The sequence below is a fragment of the Xenopus tropicalis genome, chromosome 1, assembly GCF_000004195.4.
Source record: "Xenopus tropicalis strain Nigerian chromosome 1, UCB_Xtro_10.0, whole genome shotgun sequence".
Taxonomy (NCBI): Eukaryota; Metazoa; Chordata; class Amphibia; order Anura; family Pipidae; genus Xenopus; species Xenopus tropicalis.
The window spans coordinates 124,210,948-124,230,957 of record NC_030677.2 but is presented as its reverse complement, the minus strand read 5'-3'; the positions used below and the strand labels follow the sequence as shown (position 1 = coordinate 124,230,957).

Genomic DNA, 20,010 nt, shown 5'->3' with positions numbered 1-20,010 from the left:
AACTGTTGTAGTATATCCAGCTGTTGTCAGTAGAAAGCAAACAGTGGAAATCCTCTGCATTTTGAGTAGCTGTGATCAAAACCACTTATGTGCCATAGCTCTAACAATCTTTGGGGTATAAGGATGCATTTAGAAACTACTCTGAAGCACAAAAAATTTCACAAAAGGGGAAACAAGTAGCAAAATATACATACTAGAAATATAAATATATGGTAACTTTTAGTGTAATTGCTTTGTTTATAGAAACGTCACACAATATGAAAACAATGATTGATCTCCAGGATATTCATACATGATACATTATGACCAGCACAAATCCAGAAAATATTTGGTTCAAAGAAAAAAAATTCTTAAAAAAAAAAAAAAAAAAAACACCAGGCCATATTCACTGTATTATCTATAAAAGAAAAAAATGTTCAACAGGAGAAATAAAACAAAATGAAGATAAACTTTTTTTCATTTAACAGTGCATCGCAAACAAGATTAAAAATGAAAAGAAAATGCATACAATTTAAAAGTTTTAATAGACAAAAACCGCAATCCGTGTTTTTAAGTTCTTAGCCTGAGGGAGTCATGTCCTGAGGGGAAAAGGACAACAAAAAGGATACAACCTTCAGCACATAAATACATATCTTATACAGTTCCCACTACTGCATTGAGATCACTATTAAAATAAAGCCTGGGGCACTTTGTGATGTTGAAGATTGGTGGGTGGATTATAATTGACTTGAAGACTGTCATAGCACTGTTATGATAAAACCTGTAACTTGCTTCCAGCATGGCGAACCCATCTGTGCCCACCATCCATCTGTTTAGACATGATTGGCAAAGTAGTAGGAGACGCGCAGTGGTTGCCTCCGCCTGAAAGGAATGAACCACAGGATCTTCCAGCGAGTGCCAAAAACTTCTGAGAAGGTCTGCTGCCATGGCTTTCGAGCTCTCGATCTACAGAAGACAGCATTATTAGTAAAAGACAGCATTCCCATGGTGCACTTCAGTCAGCACAGACAATACAGGGTTGGCTGGGGATCTATTAGAAAGCTCAGATGAATTGTGTTTCCTAGCATCACAAATGCAGCTTTTCTTTCATGGTGACATGCAGCTGCGTTTTAACACCACCTAGCAGGGGCTGAAACTTTATTGTCAATCAACAGAGGGCAACTTCAGAAGTTGCAGACAATCCCAGGAAGACAAGAATACATATTAGGTACACAGTGGAACATCGTTTTTTTCCTCTTTGATCCCTAGATATGTCATTTTCCTCTAATTGGATATCTACCACAAACCAAACACCATAAAAAAAAGCACAAACATACTGCAATGGATGTTTTACGCATAGGGACTTACGGTACGTATATTATCTCTGAACATTAACATGCTAATTCATTAACAATATCAAAAGCATCCAAGATTGTTTTTCTCCTAAACACAAACCTTTAACTAACCTTAAAATCAAAATATGCAGCCATTATACTCTGATCATCCCTTTCTAAGAAGCTTTGATAACAGGATCTTATGAAATCTCACAAGAGGAGAGAAAACGTATGTTATTAAGGCTTAGCATACAGCAACATTTGCCAACTACTAGAGAGATAATACTGGAGCACACAGTAGTAATCTCAGCAATTTCATTTGTTTTTGTATTTATTAGTAATGAATTCAACGAAGTTGAAGTTTGATGGATAAAACAGAACATGTACTCGCTATTTCTATAAACCAGAATAAGGTTCAACTACGAAACAATGTTCAGGCCCCATAGAAGCTTTCTGTGCATATCATATAAATACAGTACTGAACAGTGTGCTAGCAATAATGTACAAATATAGTTCTGCACCATCTCATGTTAACAGCACTCATTACCTTAAGATGGGTATACACACACTAATCCTGCTCCAGTATTCAACTGATTGGGCCATGAGTCAAATTCTATTTAGGTACAAAAGGAAGTGTAGAGAAACTATAGATTATTTTCACTTTCTCAACTGCCAATGCACCACACATACATTGGTCAACATGATGCAGATTACATTTTCAAACCTGTACCATTGAGGAACCATCTAATATCCATAATACATGGATATGGGGCAGGATCATTCTGCCAGCATACACTAAAAAAAGATGGCATAAATATTGTATTGCTATATGGCCAGCTAAACGCAGCTTTTTTATTGTTCCCTGCTGAACGGAATGAGTTGTACTGTTGATGGCAGAAATAAATGGAAATTAGCATTTTGGGGGATTTTAAATGAGCAATTTTAAAAGGTGCTGTAAGTTTTTTTGGTAACAAAGCAGTAACCAGATCTATCCTCAGGCCCCACTCCAGAAAACATTGGTATCGGCAAAACATTAAGAGTTGGGAAAATGGGTATGGACTAAAACTTCAGGTGAATTTAATACAACATAATGCTAAACTGAAATGATAAATGTGAAGATTCGACGATTGGAAATTTTCAGGGTAGGCAAGTCTTTTACGGTTTACACTCTAGTTTACAAAGTATTCAAAATTGACAGACTATGCATATTAAAGTACTTTTTTTTTTTCTTTATAGAAATATACTTATCCAGTACATACATTTCATCACAGCAGTTTGCCATTTTTTCTATAGTTGTTGTGTCCTGCAAAAAAAGACCAATAGACAAATCTCAAAATGTACATTAAAGCAAGAAAGGGCATGTGCAGCAAGTGTTGCAGAGAAAGGTTGTCTGGGTCAAAGCTTCACTGATTAAAGCTTAATTAGACCAGCTCTAATTAACACTAAGATGACTTGTTAGTCCGTGTTGCCATGAAAACTTGGCATGCTGGGGTGTTTCTAAGAATGTACTTTGGCAGTTGCAGCAAAAACACTGGCTGTTGCCTTTTTATTGTGAATAAAGCAGACAGAAGATTAGAAACCTCAGACACACACACACTCCCCATAAATGTGTTTTATTAAAAAGAACCATTCACTTTCTAGTGGCTTTCTACTTATGCACATAGTTGAGCTTTATTTGACAGTTCTGCAAAAGAGGGTAACTAATTAGAACTGGCCTGACAAATATGTTAACACTAACAAAACAAAGATATTACACAGGCTACATAATGTAAAACATAAAGGCAGAAGCAATTGGATAAAATGATGTTTTAATGGTAGTCCATCATAAGATGGTGGTGTGTTTATGAATTTGTTAGCGCATCTATATATATATATATATATATATATATATATATATATATATATATATATATATATATATTTATAACAAATTATATTGTATAACAAATCAGAAATGTGTATATTTATTTATTTCAAGAGTGTTGAAGAGTTTGACAGCATAGCAAAGACAAGCAATGCCTTAAGCCCTCATGAGCCATAAAAGGGCTATGACAAAATTCAATAATGCATGGTAAAAAACCCCAGCAATATCTTTTTGGCTTTATAATGCTCCTAACTGAAAAATATAGTCTATATACCGCTCATTTTTATCACTGCTGTATCTAAATATTTAAATAAATATTTAATTTAATATTTCATGGAGAAGTTTGCTTCCCTGAAGAAGGTTCCAGTAGGAAACTGAAACGTTATTAATAAACTCCACCTGATTGCACCTTTAAACATGACTGACCGCCAGTGATTATCTTCGTGGAAATCCTGTGAGTGGCGACATTCTGTATTCTCTATTTTAATTCTGCTGCTCTGGCACCCAGGTAGTGCATTTAAACTTTGGTGTGCTCTTCATCCTGCATTTTGTATAATATATATATATATATATATATATATATATATACTGGTTTGTCCCTGAAGAAGAGTACAGTTAGTGCTTGAAACCTTTGATTTTTTTCATGAAAACTTTTTTCACTAATTGCTAAGTCCCTGTGTGTGCAGCTCTCTGTCCTTGTATTTCTGTATTTTGCCAGCACCCAGGGCATTTGTGCATTAGGGTGTGCTCCACTCTTTCTGTTATATCTATATATATATATCTATATATCAGAAAGCAGTTGCAGCGCGCAAGCCTAAGAATGTGACTGAACTGGAGGCTTTTGCCCATGAAGAATGGGCTAAGATACCCGTAGATCGCTGCAAGACACTTGTGTCAAGCTATGCTTCACGTTTAAAAGCTGTTATAACTGGAAAAGGATGTTGTACTAAGAATGATTGTAACTTGGGGGTTGAATAAAACTGATAATGATGTGAGCACAGAAAAGACACTTGTGGTTATTTCATTATAAATGTTATGTTATATTTGTCTGACTTACAAGTGCCTCTTTGATTTAATTGTAAACAAGATGACTGAAATGATCAAAATCAATGTCAAACTGGCCAAAACACTCAATTTCAGTGGGGGTTGAATAATTTTGAACACAACTGATATATATATATATATAATCCAAATGGTGTCCGCACTCCAAGGCTCAATATTCTGCGGGGTGCTTAGCCAAAATTATGTATGCATAGAAAATAATCATCTGTGGCCAGCACACCCTTCAATGTTTCATCAAAAATTTTTTTATTGCAGATATATTGTTAAAACCAACGTTTCGGTCCTTGTTAGGACCCTTCTCAAGGAAAAAACATGCACTATTGTTTTTTATCCTTGAGAAAGGTCCTAACAAGGACCGAAACGTTGGTTTTAACAATATATCTGCAATAAAAAATTTTTTGATGAAACATTGAAGGGTGTGCTGGCCACAGATGATTATTTTCTATCTATCTATCTATCTATCTATCTATATATATATATATATATATATATATATATATATATATACACATACATACACACACACATTATATATACATACATACACACATATTATATATAAACACCTGCACACAGCAGTATCATATACTAGAATTTAACTTGTCGATTAGAAACCAGTTCTAATTGTCATCACCAGCCTGGGGCTATTTACAGCAGCTGACACTCTGACATAGCATAAGATCCCTGTGCACAGAGAGCTGGCTGCATTAGGCATGCTGGCTGGAGGCAGCACGATCCTTCAATGGGGAGGAATACTGTATTCATTTGTACTCCAGCCTACTGAAGGATCTCACCACCCCCAGCCCAGCGTGGAGGAAGGAAGCATTGCTACTCTGGAAGCTCACTATCCCCACAGTAAATTCAAATTTTGCTGGGATGAGGGTAGCTTGAGGGGTAGTCTTTTTACTTAAAAAAATTGTCAATTTTCATGGTAATGTTTCAGTATCACACTAATGTAGATAATTATTTCTTATACTATACAACCTTATATTAGTATTTGGACATTTTTTCAGTTAAACCATTTCTTTTTCTGTCTCTCAATTTGTGCCATGCTATATAGTAAGACTACTGTGATACATACATGGTCTTAATTCAAATCCTAACATAGTAAAGTAAAACTGAAAAATTCATTTTTTTAGTGCATATTGAACAGTGTAGCTTGCAGAAAAATACAATTCTATACTGTTAGCAATCTCTACTTTGGGCTTAGTTTTACAGACATCTTGCTTGATATTTCATTCATGGCTTATTCAGTGTAAGGTGTGATGTCTTCTGCACTGAAATAAGTCTGGACATATTCTCACAAAGAATTCTAAATTCAGACACAGACATATAGAAATAGTAGACCCAAAGGCTGTTGAGAGAGCCAAGAATGAGTGTCCAGCTGGAGATAGGTGTGCGTGTGTTTCCAAGCCAATAAATCTTTAAATGGACTTTTGATCAATGTGACCTAATGTAGCCTATTGATTTTACGGAATCATAAGTGTGTGCATGTCTGCGTATTTCCTGGCCAATCAATCTTTAAATGGACTTCTGATCAATGTGATCAAATATAGCCTATTGATTTGACAAAATCCTAAAAAAAAAATGATTCATTACGATTTGACTGATTTGAGTTAATTTGTATAATAAATTAGTATGATCGTTGGGAATCCATACCTAATATTAACGATACAGTATTAAGTCAAAGATTTTGCCCAGTGTCAATATCTTCCGCTGCTCCTTATAAATTTTATTTAATATTATATCAGTATTTATAATAAATAAATCCAGTGCATGGAGCCTTTTACTGTATAGAGCTTAAGGTAAACAATAAATACATTCCTCTTTATGTGCAATCATCACAGGGCACTACATTATTTTTTCTGGATGAGCGCCATACATTTTTAACAAGATTATCAGTGATACCTGGGTTTATCCTAATCATGTTTAAAGCATGGCACATTATATGACAGGAACAGTAGGGAGATGAATATATCATAAAGCCACATGGGTGGTAAACAAATAAGCATTGTTTCACAAAAATAAATAAGAGTAAAGGGATGATTCAGAGCTTTATAGTGAGGCGAGTCAGTCAAAATTTCAATTCCTTATAAGGTTCATATTAAAACATGCAATTTTTCTCAATAACTCATAACAAAACTCAGCATTTTTATTTACAATGGAGAGGCAAATTACAGTAATCTCTTAAAATTAGGCTACAGATTATTCTGCTCGAGGGATGTAGTCTAAATGAAACATCTGCTCATGCATCAAGAGGAGAGAAGGACCTTTTTAACTTTTAGAAATTAGATTACCAGATCTTTTCTATAGAAGTGTCTGAATACATTTTAATTACTTTATGTGGGTCATGGATAATCTGCTTTTGCAGGCTGCACACAGCAGAAGAAGAAGGGGTCATTCCTGAAGACATTAAGAAGTTACCCTCGCAGGGTACGTTAAAGATTTAGTACTATAATATTTTCATTATATGACAGTATGTCAGAATTAGAAGGCAACAGTGCACATGAAAGAATTGCTTTGTTGAAGCAAAATGCGGAGATATAATTCTGAGATAGGACACCATAAAAATATGAAAATGACTGCCCTCCACCCCTGTCCCACTCTCATCATTATACCTCCAATGCAAAAAAAAAAAAAGTCCAAGTGCAAATGTGAGTAAACCTGTTAATGACAAGCAAGGTCTTTTATCAGGCATGTCCAGTCCACTCCCCTGCTAGCTGATGATGAGCTATAACTGCAATGATTTACTAAGAGCCATCAGTGTCTGGGGTTTTAGGGGCTGAAGCTGCATGTATGTATATTTTTATTTATAGATTCAGAGGCCGTATATTAGTCAGGAACAGCTGGTCAGGTGCAGGTTGGGTCACAGGATAGAAATTCTTCTCTAAGTAATTTTTGGTTTTGTACAATCCCACGGCAATTAATAGCTACTGAATACAGTTTATATTGTAAACCTACCATCTAAGTCTGAGCTAAAAATGGAAAATTTGCTTTAGTATGGAAAGTATAACTAATGTTGCAGTAGGAGTGAAGATAAAATGATGCTGTTGTTCTATAATAACCAGATAAGGGATGCTGTGCACCTCAAATTTACATAGCTAATTTTTCAAATTGTGTTGAGTGACATCATGCCTAAAACCGCTCTTAGCTTCATTTATCAATGTGATTATTATAAATGAGGGCAGGACTAAGCTTATGGTCCATTAATTAATCAAAACCCACTCCAGAGGGATCTATAAATCACTGCACCACAGGCAAGCCGATTGCACGCAGCAAACTATGTTTAATTTTGGCAGATCTACACCTCCATAGAGTTGGGATTGCTGGCACAACATACAGTGCATGGTACAAAAGATCAAAAAATGTTAAGAGGCTCAGAGCCATACTTGATTGATAAAATGCTCAACAAGGATACTCGTTTGAACAGAGAGTTTGTTTTGGGGTCGTACCAATTAAGGACATTTTCATAGATCATAATTCTGAAAATGGAGGTAACTTCTCAAATGTATCTGGCCTGCATTCTGGTTTAGACTATGCCTAAGGTCTTGAATGGAAAACTCCTCACAACTTGCACTTTCCTCAAGCACTCCAATATATGGGAGTTGTAGAACAGATAGTAAAGAGAGCACAAATTCACTCTTTACACTAGAAATGAAATGTGTTCTTTGCAACTGGTAAAGTGTGCTTGAGGCAAGTTTCTCACCTTGGCTCATTATAGAAACACCAATGCTCTCTGTGTACCCGCCTGGCCCAACCTTACTGCATGCTTCTATCATATGCTGTATATGCAAAAGTGCACAGTCCTACAACCTGTAAAAAGTGCTCAATTAAAGCAGCAAGGTTGGGGCAGAGCTTTGAAGAATAATATACTTTTTCCCCCTCCCTACTACTTTTTAAACCCACAGATAAAATCTTTTTTGGAGTGAACAGTGGCAATTAAACACAGGTCATAGTAAAAATCACTTATGATGTCACCTATTTTTAGTACTTTACTCACTCTAACTGCATTCTAAACCAACTAAATGGAAACCTATATCATATTTATAAGCATTAGTAAACAAGAAATGATTAGTAAATTGCACATACCGTCAATATGCCCATTATTTGCGTGTAGAAAAGACTGCACATGCCTCCAAACATGACAATACCCATAAAAGTGGATATCCTAAGCAAGGCCAGTTCATGTCTAAATATGAAGATATCCTGCAAAAAACAAAAATGAAGTAGCCATGAGAATCACATTCTAAAGTAAACAGAACGTTTTGGGGTTATGAACAAATATGACCAAATGTATTCTGGTTCTGTTATCTTATTAACATTTACAGGTTTAGTGCAGCTGGAATAAAATCCATGACAAGTTAGCATGCCTGTATATGTGCATAACTTTGTGGTACCACAAGAAGAAATGCCTTAGTGGCTTTTAGATACATGACAAACACATTTATTTGCATTATTCCGCATAATTTTCTTCAATTTTATCCTTTAACTAAAAGCCTTCATTTCATACCTAGTGTGACAAGAAAAATGTAATCTACAGATAATTCCAGGTTATATATATTATAGGAATACACCAAATCCATAATTTTAGATTTGGCTGAATGCCAAATCTTCCATATGAAATCTGGCTCAGAACCAAGCTAAATCCATACTTTCATTTGCATACAAATGTGAGAAAATGATATTTCCATAAATTGTGGGTAAAACATGGTCATGTGACTTTAAAGCTCAGATACACTTAAGTGTTTGATTTGGTGTGAATCCTGCAATAAGTGCCATGATTTGGTCCAGATCCCAAACCAAAACCTGGATGTGGTGCAATCCCAACATATACTTTACACAAAACCTGTCCTCTTCCCATTTTGACATTTTCCTTATATTCAGGTGTTTCAGTTAGTAAAATAAGTTCCCTTTGCACTACTTAGGCTAAATCCACAAATAGATAAGTTCTTCAGGTCTAGGAACTCATTTTCTCGAGCACTACCTTATTTGGGAGAAAAATGGAAAAAACTTCTCAAATGCGAGAATCACAAAGTTCCTTTTATTTTCAATGAGGCTGAAAATCTCAAATGTTTTAATAAACTAGGACAATAAATAACAATTCCCACTGACTTCTAAGAAAACTCTCCAGCTTTTACTTAAAGGAACAGTAACACCAAAAATTGAAGTTTTTTAAATCAATTAAAATATAATGTACTGTTGCCCTGCAATGGTAAAAGTTGTGTGTTTGCTATACTATAGTTTATATAAATAAGCTGCTGTGTGGCCATGGGGGCAACCATTCAAACTGGAAAAATGGAGAAAAGGCACAGGTTACATAGCAGATAACAGATAACCTCTCTACAATACAATAGTGTTTTATCTGTTATCTGCTATGTGTCTGTGCCTTTTCTCATTTGAATGGCTGCCCCCGTGGCTACAGAGCAACTTGTTTATATAAGTTTTTTGGCATTACTGTTCCTTTAAAGTTTACTACCATTTGTGTTACAAAAGAAGATAGCTGCAAAGTGAACCAAATACAGGTATGGGATCTATTATCCAGAATGCACGGGACCTGGGGTTTTCCACATAAGGGATCTTTCCGTAATTGGAATCTCTATACCTTAAGTCTGCTAAAAAATCATTTAAATATTGAATAAACCCAATATGACTGTTTTGCCTCCAATAAGAATTGATTATATCGTAGTAGGGATCAGGTACAATGTACTGTTTTATAATTACAGAGAAAAAGGAAATCATTTTAAAAAATTAGAATTATTTGATTATAATAGAGTCTATGGGAGACGGCCTTTCCATAATTCAGAACTTTCTGGATAACGGGTTTCTGAATAAGGGATCCCATACCTGTACATAGATTAATACTAAGTCAGCTTTAAAAAGCAAAGGTTTTATTAAACCATGCATATATTGACTTAAATAGAATCCAAAAACATAAATAGAACATCTCATCTGCAAATGACAAGCTGAAACTAAGTTTAACTATTAAAAAACAGCAGTTCCTCTACTAATTGATAGGATCCTAGGAATGATAGCTATACCATAGCACCCTCTGGTGTTGTCTTTGTGCAAGTACTTTATAGCAACAATATAAAAGACCTTTGCCACAATTTTCAAGAAAAATCATTAATTGTTTATAAAAGTTAGATTTTAAATGTATACAACTTGTGGTGAACAGCATTACTGTATAAAAATAAACATTTTTTAATTCAGTACATGGGATAATGATACATCAAATGACTTGATTTATAGAAACCCTTAAGGGAACAAAAACACCAAAAATTAAAGTGTTTTAAAGTAATTAAAATATAATGTACTGTTGCCCCGCACTGGTAAAACTGTTTTTGCTTCAGAAACGCTACTATAGTTTATATAAATAAGTTGCTGTGTAGCCATGGGGGCAGTCATTCTAGCTGGAAAAAAAAGAAAAAACACATAACATAAGCTCTGTAGAATACAATGGTGTTTTATCTGTTATCTGCTATGTCACATGTGCCTTTTCACCTATTTTCCAGCTTGAACGGCTGCCCCCATGGCTACAAAGCAGGGTAGTTATATAAACTATAGTGAAATTTCTGCAGCAAGCATACAACTTTTACCATTGCAGGGCAACAGTACATTGTATTTGAATTACTTTGATAGAATTTCTTTTTCTTTGTGTTACTGTTCCTTTAATATAACATAGGTATAGAAACTGAATGTTAAATCCTGGGATGAACGTCCATATCGTAGTCATACCCACATGCAACACATAAGTAATTAATATCTTCCACTAGAAAAAATTGAAGTAAATGGCACTGGTTTCTTTCTTACTGGCTGCTTGTTTGTTAATTAGCTAGTGGTAAACACATGAAAGCTTTTTTACATCCATGTCATTTTCACACTCTGCTTACATAACCAGGCATGGTACTCGCTCTACTTCACTTTCAATTGCCTCAGACAACAAGCAAAGAGAAAGCTCCAGCATGTTGGGGGCAAAAGGGCAAAGTGTACAGGATAAAATGAAGTCTCATTCTTAAAAAGGTAGGCCACGAATTAAAAAAATAAAGAATACTGAGCACTACACTACACAGCTTATTTCGATCCACATACCACACGTCATCTGAAGGTTCCTAAAATGTACTCATGAGGATGGTTGTTTAACACACAACAAAAGATTTGCTAATAAAGAAGTGATTTGATTAAAACATTTATAAAAACAGTAACATTCATTATAACAGGTAATGAATTATATGGAACAAGTATTACCCAGTTAATGGCTAGTGGCAAAAAGTAATAATAGTGGCAGAAATCCAGGACCAAAGTGTAGCCACTCAGAAGTTGAGTGTAGAAACAGAGCTGAAGGAACAGCCAGTGGTTGTCTTCTCCAACACAGTTGTTAATCCTATGGGGAAAAATGACACACAATAAGGACTGAGGAAGAGGCTTCCATTTTGGAGGAAATAAAAATGTTTTATTTTCAGAAACAGAGGGTATTTCACCTCAGTAGCTTCGAATGTGTGATATGTTTCCAGTTCCTGCTCTGCATCATAAAGAGCCAAATGTCCTATGGTTCTGTCACTTGTGTAACAATTGGATCAATCATCCTACAGAGGCTCATTGGACTAGGACCACATAAATGCACAGGTGCAGATCTTGTCTGACAAGATGTTCTAACCTTCCTGATTGATATCTGCAATATTGGTTGGGCTCAATGTTGGGCTCCTTACATGGGAGCATTTATCAGCCCAAGTATGGACATAAACATAATAAACATTTCCTACTGAACTGTTCTGAATACATGATCTTTTTGAACATACTATTGGCAAAATGAGTGCTGCTACTTTTTCTATGGCAGAGGCATAACAATATTAAACCTCCCAAATTCCAAAATGCAAATGGCACCAGACTGTGCCCCTCTGGAACTAGGTAAGCAAAGGTTTGAAATGCCATGGAAATAGAGTACAATAAAGTTTTTCTCAAAGTCTTTCTTCTGCACGCTCCAACTGCCAACCAATTCGTCACAAATGTTCAAGAAATCCAGCATGCAATTTTTCACCATTTTACAATGTCAAATGTTATGGCTATTTCATGGTGACAGTTTTTAGTTTACTTAGGATCACTGTAAGGCTAATTTACGAACACAAATGCAATATAAAAAGCACAAAATGGTTGCAAATCACTATGTTTTTACCTGCACTGCAACAGTTTTCCCCAAATTACAGCATAATACAAACGTCTTATTAAACAGTTTTACACAATTACATTTTCTTTCTCAGATTCTGTTTACAAAATGTATTACATTTTGCTTATTGTTACTACAGCCATATCACTGCAAACACATTAGGTGGCCATATATCACTTTGGTATTGTAAGCATTTGTTAGCATTATTGGTGTCACTTGTTACTAATAATCTGGTAACAATATGTCATCCCTTCAGTCTTTCTTCTTAGAGCCGTAACACTGAAATTAGCAGCTGCAGATAAAGCCAATTTTTAGTTGTGAAAATCAGTATTTTCCAGCCCCCACTGCCAATCACAATGCGATTTCTCTTTATTTACTTATATACCAGTAGTTTTCTATTTGTGGCATTTTCAAACTGAGTTTGCAACCCACCATGAATACATGGCCTCAGTGAATGGGGAGGGGCAATGCTTCTGGGGATAGAATTGTGGACGCTCTTTATGAGCAGTGAAATTAGTGATCCTGAACACATTAGAACATTGCACAATGAATCCAAATGCATTTGGCACAGGTGCAGAATTTATAAGGCACTTAAAAACAGCCCAGTATTATCTTTAAGCTATTTGTTGGGCTTTTGCTGTCCTTTAAATAGACTGTTTTTCAATGTAAGAAAAATTAGGTAAAAAGTTCAAAGTTATAAATCCTATACTAACAGCAGTTTTTTTCAGGTAAATGTGCCAAATATTACTGCAACAGGAGCAAAACATGGATGATTTTTTGTTGAGCAAATCAGGGCAAACAGAGAGACTAAGGGGCAGATTTACTAATCCACGAACGCTCAGAGTGTATTTTCTGTGACTTTTTCGTATTTTGCGACAAAATCGTATTGTCGCTCCGAGTACGAAAGTTTTGGATTCATTCAAGCTTTGTATCGTGACTTTCCTTGGGCCAGGTTGGAGCTGCACAGTGCCATTGATTCCTATGGGAGGCTTCCAAAATCATGCACAGAAGGATCAAAGTCAGAAAGGTTTTCCTGCATTTTACGATTGTTCGGTAAGGAAATTTTGTGACTTTCGGATCGCCAATACGATATTATCGTGACTAATACGATTTTTTCGTAAGCATATTCGTGATATTAACGATCTTAAGAAATTATTGGAATAATCCGAATTTATCCCATTCGGAATTCGAACTCGTGTTTTCATGAATGTGCCCCTTAATCTACTCCATGTTTAGTCCTTTAGATAAATAGGTTACTGTTATCAGGAATCCATTATGTATGTGGATTATATGTGCACTGGCAAGCTAATTTTGTAACTCACAAGGACCAATCATTGATTAGCTTTCATTTCTCTGTTTGCCCTGTTTAGCTCAAGAAGAAAAAAACTTAGTATCCATTTAATTGATGTTGAACAAGTCAGTATGTTGCCCCTTGAAAGTAGGTGTGGCAAAAGGGGGGTAGCCTGTCCCTTTAATGACAAGGTTTAAGCAGTAAACCATTAATGTTACACTATGGGACAGCAATTACAACATCACTATTGGCTTTATTTATCAATTTTCTAGTTTGTAAATTTAAGTTCGTCATTCTAAATAAAAAAAAATGCAAATATCAAATGGACGCTTATTTATTAATAAGGAAGATAAGGCTGATTATGCACTGGATGGCTTGCCTCCCAAAAAAGCCAGGCAGATAGAACTGGTTAATAAAATGCCAGAGGTCAACAAAATAAATTTTCGGGTTTTTTGCACTTTTTTTTTTACATTGGAGTTTTCATTTTTTTCGAGATTAGCGAATGGTCACAAGATACTGGAAACAAACTGGAATTCACCAAGTGGAATTTTTCAAGAAAAACAAGTAACATATTAAAACATACAGAAAGGTATAACTCTGTATTTTATATGTATGCAACATATTATGGCTAATACAATTCACAGCCTGTATGTAACTTGTTCTTACCATGGACAGTGGTGATCCATTCTTCTGACACAGTGCCCACAGCGACTGCAGTGGTGGGATCGCTTTGGTCTCATCATATTACATTTGTTACATAATTCCCATAATTCTTTCTCTGACAGATAAGATCAAAATGATATATGATATGTATTATAATAAAAGATCATAAACCACTGCTACAACAGTTTACATGCTTTTCATTAAGGTTTTTCTTGCATTATTATAGCTATTTATTAAAAAAAATCATTTAAAATAAGAAACCTATGTCTGCAGCTAGGGTAAAGGAATAATAACCTTGCATTTATAGAAGAGCAAGGGTATTATCATTAGCACATGCTATATGTACAGAACACCAACAGTGACTTTCTTTCAGCAAAGGTTTTAGTGAAATTAACCATGCAACATCTGCTAGTGCATTGTTTCCACAGAATACCCACATGCACTGAAAATGTCACAGCTAATTGTTTAGAGGAAAACATCTTTGTCTCTTCTTAGGGCAGTGTCACACAAGTGGCTAATCAAAGCTGGCTGTTGCCCAAAATGTGACAAACTGAGGGGCAACTCATATGACTGCCAGGTAAGACAGTATTTAAGCCAAAGAACCCATCTACTAACATCAATAGAAGCTAGATATAATGATTAGTTTGGCATCACAAGTCACAGTAAGACCAGTGTTAATTTAACAGTCAATAACAAGCTAAGGAGCAGCAATATCCCATTAGTATCCAATGACTGGTCAAATATCGAATGTTTAAATAGTACAGAAATCCCTGAGGTATGGAGTGTAAAATTGCTTTTGTGACATCCTTCCTTTACACTAATGGCACATGGTTTTATGACTGCTGCTTCCCTCCTGCAGAGAACAGCAGTGGTCAGTACACCCCATGTAAACCAGTAACCCCTTATATTAATAATTAATTAAAAGTCCCCTGTTTCATGCACATAGAGTGCACCACTACTTAGTGGTACTTAGTAATAATACTACTTAGTACCACTATTAGTATTAGTACACATTTTTTATGAATCAGGAAGTAGAATATGCATTTACTTTCAAATTCAGATTTTGCCTAATTAAATGCAAGAAATAACAAATACAGTTATGTGACCTGTTATCCAAAATGCTCATGACCTGGGGTTTTCCTGATAAGATATCTTTTCATAATTTGGATCAGCATAAGTGATACTGAGAGAACACCTTTCAAAACATTAATGTGCATAAAAAGTTACCTATAAGTCATGTTAATTGTTTCATGCTAATAGGGCTGCTATTAGTTATAGCTTCTAATGCTAATGGACTACTGCTGTACAAATATCGCAAACCCCTAAAACAGGAACATGGGGTAACAGAGATGTAATGTAAAAGCATCAGGCAAATAATTTTAAGGCAAAATTATAAATAGCATGCAAAGACAATGTTATAATGATGATGATGTAAAAAAAGGTTTAATCTCTTTAAGTCTGCTAAAAAATAATTTAAATAAACCCAATAGGACTGTTTTGGCTTCAATAAGGATTAATTATATCTTACTTGGGTTCAAGTACAAGGTAGTGTTTTATTATTAGAGGAAAAGGAAATCATTTTTAAAAGTTAGAATTATTTGACTAATATGGAGTCTATGGGAAATGGCCTTCTCGTAATTAAGAGCTTTCTGGTTAACAGACCCCATACCTGTACTTCCTTTATTAAAACACAATCACAAGCTGTATTCATTGAACTACTGTTAAAAAAAAAAAAAAAGCAGAAAAAAGCTGGCAAGATCTTTCTCTCAGTATATTCAAACCTAACATTAATTATGTATAGCTTTTATTGCTGACTGCTCGTAACAGTTTTGAAATTGGCTAGGGTGGCAATGCCATGCATATGAGATCCAGTCCCTTAAAAGCTTTTGTAGTAAATATTCCTCGCAATATATATATATATATATATATATATATATATATATATATATATTGCGAGGAATATTTACTACATATATATATAATATAAAATGTATAACAAACATTACCTGTAAGAGGGATTTTTGGACTATCTTGTAGTTTTCCAGGATCTGCAGTTGAGGCTCTCAAAAGTGAAATAATGCAAAAAATAGAGGTCAAGTAGTAAGCTGAAAAAAAAATGATTTATTGTTATCAGTAGGGTCTGGCACTGTAACAACACAACCATTAAACAAATACCTGCACTGCACAATCATAAATCTATAACTAAAAAAGAAGGAAATAAACACACTCCAGCATCCAACTTACCCCATATAGCAGCAACTGAAATTTGTCCCTCATCAAAGCGGGGAAACAGAATCAGCTTTGGAATAAACAGTGTATTGTAGAACCAGATAAAGAAGATAGCTCCAACACAGCACCATCCCTGAGGGTCAACAACAAAATGGATAGACAGACCCATTGCTCATAGCCTGTAGGTACAGTAAAGAGCAATAAAGCCAAATCTAGGATCAGACCTGCAATAAAATATACCAAACAAATAAGAGACATTTCATATCATTAAAATACATAGCTAAAACTTCTCCACTAACTTATTGTAGTTTAATGGTTCCCTAATACCGTTAAATGCTGCAATGCTATTGGTTAAACAGATAGGCGGGCTTGTACACAGCATTTATAAGGAAACCAGACAGGTTTGCAAAGGTCCACATATCCAAACTCAGAAGCCTAGAAACACCTAGTAATTTGTTTTCTGCTTTGCAACAATATGCTGCTAAGTACTTCTGTGATACTAATGAATGGTGCAGTCTTGCAGTTAGTTAGATGTGCAAACCTGTGGGCAGCACTTTTGAAAATCCATTGTTGCATGTTTAATAATGCACTTTTTTTGTCACATTAAAATTCTGACTAGGGTCAGTTCAGTGTACCTATTTCTTTTGATTCAGCTAAGCATCCTTAGGCTAATGTCACACTTAGCAATCTCATCCGTGGCACAAAAAGACAAATACTGCTCCAAAGCAGTCCAGGCAGGCAGCTGTTGACTTTAATGTCAATTCCCTGCCATTGTGCAAAAGGAAGATTTTGCCCAAAGATGCACAATTGAGGATCCTCCCCACTGAGCAGTTACAGGTGGTAACCATTCAAGTCAATGTCTGTCTGGGAGGTTTGCAGTCAAATGGAGCATTTTTCTGCCAGCAAAGAAAACATGGTATGTATTACTAGCCAACACTATGGTTGTTAAATTAGCCACAGAAATTCTAAGCAGAGTAGTAAGTGATAACCAGCCATTTAGATAAAGGAAAACTGATCGAACTTTGCCTTGTGGGAGAATAAGGTTCATTTACTATGGCTAACAGTTCAAGTGCTGGAGAGACAGGGGCCTCAAATCTTTTATGGTACTTTAGATGCAATATTACAATCTTTGGATGAAGCCACAAGTGAAATTAAAGTTTAGCAAAAGAAACTGCTTTTACATAAAAAAAATGTAGCTTCTTAATAAATGACAACCAAAATTCCAGTTTGATTTATATTACAAGTGGAATACTTTGGACCTGCTGTTTTCTGGATTAGTGATCTTTCCATAATGTGGAACACGATTCCTTAAAGGTATGGGGGAAAACAGTGGTGTAACAATGCCAGCACCGGGTGCAACACACAATCTTTCAGTGGCTATAGAGGAAGCAGACCCTGTGGTCTGGGTCCCCCCGTGACTTTCACTATAGTTACGCCACTGGGGAAAAAAACAATTTTTTTTTAAGGATTATGTAACACCTATTTGACCTATTTAAGGACAAATCCAGGCTAGTAGTATAAGGGAGAACATGGGTTACATGCGACACTTAATACAAAGGAGTGAGCCTCCGCTATATGGGAGAATTAGAATGGAGCGAGGGTGTAGTTGAACTACAACTATCTGAGGTGTGTGGTGCAAGTAGTAAAAGATGGACGCCAGAGGATTCTTATGATGAACTATAGTACAAGTTTATTGGACAAAGGCACAACTTAATAGTGCAGCAGGGATTATACTCACAGACACAGCAGATGTAATGGTCACAGAGAATAACAGCAGATGTGACCCTTAAGGAACAGTATAACCCACTTGAAGGATATGCAGAGTATTAGCTGTATGCCCAGGAATGGATGCCCTTTACTGGAACGGATCCCCTCCAGCCAACTATGGTACATGGTAAGGTACTGCCTGAAACCTACGTCTTAACTGTGGTCCCTACAGCAAGGCATACAAAGCCTGGGTTAGACTAAACCCTTACAGTCTCCTTTGATGGGGCTAGTGCTGCCCTTACTAAATAAGCTGACTATGCTCACCACTCCTAGAGGGTGCTATTAAGTATGACTGACTGTGCTGGCTTGTTCTCATTCATGGGGCCCTGTGCCCGACTTACAAAATGGCAGGTTCTCCTTACTGGGGCCTAATGCCTCAGGCTCAGTGACGTGAAGCCTTGAGACACCAGCAGCCAAAGAGGAAGACACTTCCTTGTGCAAGACACTATATAGTCTGCCAAGGGGAGTGGTCAACCTGGCTAAACATATAGGGGGTGTAGAGGGCTCTGCCCTATAACAGCACAGATAAGATAAGGATAGGGGATAACACCATAGGGAGCTTAACCCTATGGGTCCCTACATTTATTTATCCATAAATATGAATTTATAATAGCATAGCTATTACAGACATGAAAAATCAGTTAAAAACATACTTGTTCATTTAAATAGGAAACAACGGGAAATGGCATTCATGTATATATGTTTATATATCAAAGCTTTCCGTATACCAGGTTTCCGCATAATAAACCGCTTTACCTTAATTTGAGCTATGGCAGTATAGGGGCTCTTTAATAGCGATGTCAAAACACAAAGACATTGTTTAAAGTTGTAAGTGCTTGTTTCTATTAGTAGCACTAACACAAGGCGACCCTATGGCAATGCTGCAAAATGCATTTCTTGTCATATATTGTGACATAGCAGGAAGTATTAAGGCCATGTTAAATGACTTCCTGCAGTCTTTCATCACCACCCCTATCGTAATACACAATGCCAATCCATATGTAAGAAATACAGACATCTAGCTTTAGGTGCGATTCATCATTCAGTCCTATAACAGCTACAAATAACTCAGCTTTTTTGGTTACAAAGCAGCAAATCCCTGAGCATACAATAGCACCAAGTACAGTTGGAGTTAAGTGCCTCAAGCCCTGTCATTTGGATGAATGACAGCATCCTGGGAGCAAAGCAGCTGTACACATGCTTTTCAACGCGGAAGCAGTGGTTGCCTTAGTATAGCACTGCCACAGACCCACGGGCATCTCCGTGATATCACAGGCAGGGAAATAGCTCATATCTCCCAGCTATAACGCTTTTCGCGGGACAGTGCCGATACTCACTGTACAACCTGTAGTCCCGGGATCGCCTATCAAATATCCCGCAGAACCAGCCGACCCTCTACCAGCAGCTCGTCATGTGCTCACGTCGCTCCAATCTCGCGAAATGAGACTGTGACGTCACGCGCATTATATAAGCACTGATTGCTTGCCTAGGTGTGCCTAGGTGACCCGGGTGGCTTCAGTTATAATGCACCTGTCACTGCGCTTGATGTTACTCATACATGGAGGAGTGACTTGTGTGCCCAAATGCCTGGTGTGACTGTGCCAGGCAACGGCGGCGTCTGTTATATGGCAAAATGTGCCAAAGGCCGTCACGTCAAAAA

General features: G+C 36.3%; 1 protein-coding gene across 3 annotated transcripts; it reads right to left on the bottom strand.

Moving 5' to 3' along the window:
* Window positions 1-206: 206 nt before the first annotated feature.
* Window positions 207-19,801, bottom strand: zdhhc21 (zinc finger DHHC-type containing 21). 3 transcript variants are annotated; one of them, XR_004222167.1, is made up of 9 exons: window positions 19,688-19,801; window positions 16,599-16,807; window positions 16,361-16,459; window positions 14,358-14,469; window positions 11,485-11,620; window positions 8,329-8,445; window positions 2,573-2,616; window positions 1,861-1,926; window positions 858-945 (listed from the first exon to the last, which is right to left on the bottom strand). XR_004222167.1 is itself a non-coding variant. In XM_012961989.3 (8 exons), the coding sequence occupies exons 2-8, from the start codon at window positions 16,750-16,752 to the stop codon at window positions 813-815; spliced, it is 795 nt and encodes a 264-aa protein (XP_012817443.1). In that variant the 5' UTR covers window positions 16,753-16,762; window positions 19,688-19,801; the 3' UTR covers window positions 207-812.
* Between the last annotated feature and the right edge of the window lie 209 nt (window positions 19,802-20,010).